Source organism: Corticium candelabrum, chromosome 2, assembly GCF_963422355.1.
Source record: "Corticium candelabrum chromosome 2, ooCorCand1.1, whole genome shotgun sequence".
Lineage (NCBI taxonomy): Eukaryota > Metazoa > Porifera > Homoscleromorpha > Homosclerophorida > Plakinidae > Corticium > Corticium candelabrum.
The window spans coordinates 7949997-7955916 of NC_085086.1; the positions used below are offsets into that span (position 1 = coordinate 7949997).

A 5920-nucleotide genomic window follows, 5' to 3' on the forward strand; every position below is an offset into this window, starting at 1 on the left:
CAGTAAAAATATCCTCATGAGGAAAATACTACATAGAAACTCCAAATTTAATTTACGTGTTCAATCAAACTGAAAAAAAGGAATTCATACAAAATTTCTGCTGTACGAGGACTTTCCAAAATGTGTCTCCTTTTCTGAGAAAATTTTATATGCATTAATTAACTAGGGAGCAAATTCCATGTTTGGTTTCCTTTTCGCCCATTGTGTCTTTAATGACTGTATATGCCTAGGACATTAAATTTCGTCCTCTCCTTCATCAACTTCAGACACAGAGACATATCATTAACTTGAGAATTATCTTTGACTTCTTTGCCTTGGGTTCTCTGGACTGTTTGCAGTCCTAAATGACGTGGATATCCTGCAGTTTTTGTACCTCTCCTTTAGTCGTGCGAATATATGACTCCGAAATTGCAAGCAAAGTCAAATGCAAAGCAAGTAACTGATAAACATGCACACTGCACATGCAAAGCCCTTTCAAAAATTGGAGATTTGATGAATGGATATTTGTCAATCATAAGTCGACCAACAGCATCAAACTCTGCTAAATTCGAGTATTTCTTGAAAGCTTACATTGCTCGTGCAATGAATGTAATAAATAGTCTTGTAGCAACGTTCTTCGATTTGCATTTCAAACTTGCTTCCACTTCCGGAACGGAATTAGCAGGTAATACAAACTTTTCCAACAGGCCACTAGTAAATTGTTTAGAATGAACACAGTGGAATTGCTGTTCGTTGATTTCACCTCTTCTGGACAATCAGTAACTGCGTCTGACTAATGAGTAACTTTCTCGGTAACTTTCTCTGGACAATCAATAGCTACATCTAGACAATCGATAAAGGAAGATGATTCTTATAAATTTCCAATATCTGTTAGTTTCTAAAAAATCTAAACAACATATACAGATATCAATTACACAACCAAACAAATGCCAAATTATAAACAAGCGTGTGTGTGTGTGTACGCCCTCGTCTGTGTGTGTGTGTGTGTGTGTGTGTGTGTGTGTGTGTGTGTGTGTGTGTGTGTGTGTGTGTGTGTGTGTGTGTGTGTGTGTGTGTCTGTGCATTTGCAGAATAAAAACATCTAGGACCTATGGTTAATGAGTTCAGATACGGGGTTGGTACAGGCAGAAATCGCATAGGCAATCAACTCGTGCGCAACCGCCTCTCATGACTCAGTATTATAGATGAGTATCTGGTCATTGACTGGGGGCGAACAAGATGGCTGGTTTGGTAGAACATCACCCCGCAGGGGTACGTGTAGGCTTGACGTCAAGTCTCAAGAGTGCATCAAAGGCCGTGCCCTTGAATGCCCTGTCCAACCATCTAGGGGTGTGTCAAGTCTTCTTAAGACTCAGAGTAGCATAGGCAGGAGTGATATCTTCTATAACAAAGAGCACATTAATTTGCTCATTTGGGCGCAAATAATTGTTATTGGAGTTTTAGCCTATCTCTTTACATTAAATTGAAGAATAATGTAATCAATTATTATAATATATTAGACAATACACAGTAACACTATTATTTACAATCAAGTGTACCACTCGCTATATACGGCATAGAGTAAAATTATTTACACTAAATATTATTAACAACACACAACTCAGTTTTAGTCGGTTTTAAAACCCAACTTTGTGAGAACAAGTGTGCCATTCGCCACAGACAGCACAGATTAAGGCTATTTACAATAATTAATTAATTATTATGGTCAACCCATACAACTCTGTTTTTAGTCGGGTGTGCCACCCAACTTAAGGTAGGTTTACAATATATCGCTGATGACGAACGCAACGCTCGCGAGGACGCTCGCACGAAGACGCTGACGCTGTACCATTTACGATGTCATCTGATAAGTGTCAGTGACGAGTCACTACGCGCAAGCTCATTTTATTCGTTTACAATAGTCTGTAATTTGGTTTTTATTTCCTAAGTTTTTTCTCCACTAAGTTGTCGCGAAGACGCTTCCACATCATTTGGTAGCCTGCTGGTGGGAGCCCGGTTTTCGATAAGTTTTTGCAAGTGTTTTTCTTGTGCCTCTCATCTTTAAGCTATATATACCGTGACTTGACCTGCCGCAAGCAGCCGTACCTACACGTATACTAACGAGGTTCTATTTGCCCCAAATCTCTGTGGCTGGCTGGCTGACTATGTACGTCAAAAAATGACCATATATAGGTGTCACGCTTCAGGAATGTATGGTATGCAAGCGAGTGACCAATCACTAGGCATTATTCTTCTTCGTGTCGCACGCGGCAACGAGGAGCAATGGCCGCGCAACCAATCACTACGCGCTGTTCGACATGAGAGAACATCTAGCCAGAAAGACATCAATTTTTGATCAGAATCAACAGAAACGTTGTGCTTCAAGTAGCGCTACCTGAAAATCTACGAGCATCCAATCTTGCTGCTGTAGTATGCACAAACGGGAAGAGTAGTGCGCGTGTTACGTACGGGATTTCCTTGCTAACGCGCGTCGCCAACTACCGATACGTTAGCTAATGTACGTAACGCGATACAAAGACATACAGAATTTATAAACTATAGCTTTGGAAAAATTAGAACCGGCTTCTCTCCTGTCTACGGTCGACAGAAGAAGCAGTCGGCAGCTGCGGTGTTTGGATATACTCTGCGTACCATGCTTCGTAGCCTTCATTTGAAGCGACGCTCGACGGAGGTTCACGCATTACTAGTTAGTGAGTCATATTAAAGTGTCGTTCTGTCGCTTCCTAGTTACTTAAGATCCTCTTCTGTAGCTACACACTACTTTGGAGTAGCGTATCCTCGGTCCTCGAAGCATATCAAATTCAACTAACCCTAGTCAATAGTTAAGTATTGGATAAGGTTTGTGCTTTTATCAGGCCGAGAGCTGCAGAGATCTAAATCTGCCGTAAAAGGCGTTCTCTATATATAGCCACAATCTATTCAATTGACCGGTTATGAGTGAGCTTTGTTCATTGGTAACCTAAAACTTTGCTGCTAAAACAGCTAGGTACGCTGCCATGCTACGTTTCGAATTTTGATGAATAAAAAGTCAAACGCTAACACTTATGTTTACTTAAAAATTAATAATTATTTAAATTGTTTCTTACTTAATTAATTACTGAAATGAAGAAATTCAGTTAATTTAGACTATATCGTAACGGACTTAATTAAAATTGTATCTATTGTCTAAAGAAGTCTGAACGTTATTTTTCTAAATGTGTTTTGCTTCCTGATACATCAGCGAATGCAGCACATTGCACGCTCTGCGCGCATCCCCGGGTCAGTAAAATGTGGAACTCTTCGATTTTGTTCTAAACTTGGTACAACTACTCTAGCTGTAAGATTGTAGGCTACTATAGCATGGATAAGTGATCGTAAATAAATGATCATCGCTTGGTCTTCTTTTGTCTGACTAAGAAACCTAGAGGCTATTATCTAGACTGGCAAATCCTTTTCAGCCCTAACCTGAGACTGAGTCAGACTCTGACAGTTCAGGCTCTCACAGTTCAGATTCACGTGATTTCTATCGCGTTTTTAATAATGAAAACGGACAATTTTGTAAATTTAATTGATTCATGGTGACGTCATATGTAGAAATTATCACTGCGCCACCCCTCAATAAAACCCTCGATCTACCTACCACTATGATGAAATGCAATAAGTCGAACTACATGAATATGCTCAAATAGTATCTTTCTTATATACACCTTCTCCAAAATTGTAAATTTTAAGATTTTCTAATAGTAGTCTAGTTGCTAAATTTAATTAATTAAGTTTCAATATTTTTTGCTCATTAATTAATTATTTAATACATGATATTGAAATCTTGCCTAACTTTTTCTTATAACTTTTTTTGACGTCATCTACTACATTGTCTAGTTAGTAAAGAGTTTGTTGTTGTGTGTGGATCTCTTATCTAAATTTGGATTGTTTTCTCTGGTTGAATGTTTTGCTGCCGTAGCTGTCAGGGCATTATTATCGACATTCCGCATCGTTGCGAATTTCTGGACAGCCTCGTACCACTGACCCCTTACCGACATCGTGTCCGGTTCCCGTATGTCAGAGCTAGACCAACACTCTATAGGTATGCTTCTCTATGGCTTTCGTCGCTTTATCTTTGCTGCTCGTTGGTGTGACAGTGTTGCTCTACGTATTTTGGAAGTTTAGTAGAGCTGATGCAGACATTAGTCTCCTCTTGAAGCCAACCCCAAAGAGAGATCACTTCAAAGACAAAGTTGTGTGGATTACCGGTGCATCTTCAGGCAGTAGGTGGCGTTCTTGAGTTTCTAATTGTTACTAGGACAATAAAGTGAAGAACCAAGCAACTAGGATCACTATTCAAAACTCTTACAATTTACACTTTCTTTTTGTTTAGTTGGTGAGGGTGTGGCTAAGATACTTGCTAGGCAAGGAGCTCGACTCATTATTTCATCAAGAAACAGAGGAAAGCTAGAAAACGTTCAGATGTCATTGAACAATGGACGCAATGTTAAGTCAGTTAATTACCAATATTAATTAATATATTTAATTAATAAATTGCATTTTAAGATAATGAAGAAAGAAGAAACAATTAAAGTATTAATAATTAATATTTGTACTTAATTTTTTAGTTTATTTTTTAATTTGTTATGCAACAATAAATTCTTGATTTACAGGGTTTTGGTAGTTGATTTATCGAAACTTGAAAATCCTACGGACGTGGTCAAGCAGGCATGGGGCCTGTATGGACACATCGATGTGCTGGTTAACAGTGCAGGCATCTCTTGTCGTGTTCCAGTCGAAGAGGTGACAGACGAGTTGTTAAGGACTGTGATGGAGGTTGACTTCTTTGGACAGACTGCACTTACTCAGGCTGTTTTACCAGGTGAGGTTGCATGAGCATTACTATACTATTAGGGTCAATACAATAAATTGGCAAATAATTTATGTAAGGAATTGCTAGAAATGATTTGTTTATGGTGATTGATATATTTGTGTTATATAGGAATGATGGAACATGGGTGTGGTCAGATTGTGAGCGTTGTGTCTATTCTTGCAAAGTTGGATTTTCCATTGAGGGCGCCGCTTACAGCAGCTAAACATGCCATGAATGGATATATGTCTGCTCTGAGACTTGATGTATGTGTTCAGAAATATGTTGCTGGGATTAATTAATTAAGTGCCATGTCTGATTAAGATGGAGCTATAGGAATGTATGGAACTAAAAGTATCAAAATAATGTCTGTCCATTCACGCAACTTGAACTTGGTCCATGCTTTATATATCTCCGTTTTAATCAGGCAACATTTACACACACACACGCACACACACACACACACACACACACACACACACACACACACACACTAGACAAGTGTCAAGCCCTCTACGTCATTAAACGTTGACCTTAAGGTCAGCTGCAGAGATCTCTCCCTGCCTCTAGAGACAAGGCCTCCATGCTCTACTTGGAGGCTTTAGGGCCAGCACTGTAATCTAGGTGGAGCTCATCCAAGTGCACTGAATATGCTGCAGCTCTGCGACTGGACACCAAGGCCCACAAGTACACACACACACACACACACACACACACACACACACACACACACACACACACACACACACACACACACACACACACACACACACACACACACACACACACACACACACACACACACAAACTCACACACAACAACAACAACAACAACAATTAACAAAGAAATAAACTTTAGCCATTGACATATTGTCATGACAAATGGTTGTGAAGTAATTAACTAGCACTAGTGCAGAAACAGAGAATGGAAACAATGAAAAGTTATGATGAAAAATAGTATAGCAATTACGTTTACTTTTAGATGGTTGGGAATGGCATTTCTGTGTGTAACATAATGCCTGGTCCTGTCAGTACAAATCTCAGTAAGAATGCTCTTCTTGCTGATGGAAGGGCATTTGGACAGACGGA

General features: G+C 39.3%; 1 protein-coding gene across 2 annotated transcripts in view; it reads left to right on the plus strand.

Annotated features, from left to right (window-relative positions):
• Nucleotides 1-4037: 4037 nt before the first annotated feature.
• The window catches only part of LOC134198574 (dehydrogenase/reductase SDR family member 7-like), a 3208-nt gene continuing 1325 nt past the window's right edge, over nucleotides 4038-5920 (plus strand). The window contains exons 1-5 of one of the 2 annotated variants that reach the window (XM_062667989.1): nucleotides 4038-4244; nucleotides 4355-4472; nucleotides 4635-4843; nucleotides 4964-5097; nucleotides 5814-5920. The exon at nucleotides 5814-5920 is cut by the window's right edge and continues 79 nt beyond it. In XM_062667989.1, coding sequence (XP_062523973.1) covers nucleotides 4076-4244; nucleotides 4355-4472; nucleotides 4635-4843; nucleotides 4964-5097; nucleotides 5814-5920 — 737 coding nt within the window. In that variant the 5' untranslated portion in view covers nucleotides 4038-4075. The remainder of the gene's footprint in view (nucleotides 4245-4354; nucleotides 4473-4634; nucleotides 4844-4963; nucleotides 5098-5813) is intronic. The other variant, XM_062667990.1, reaches the window with a different exon arrangement.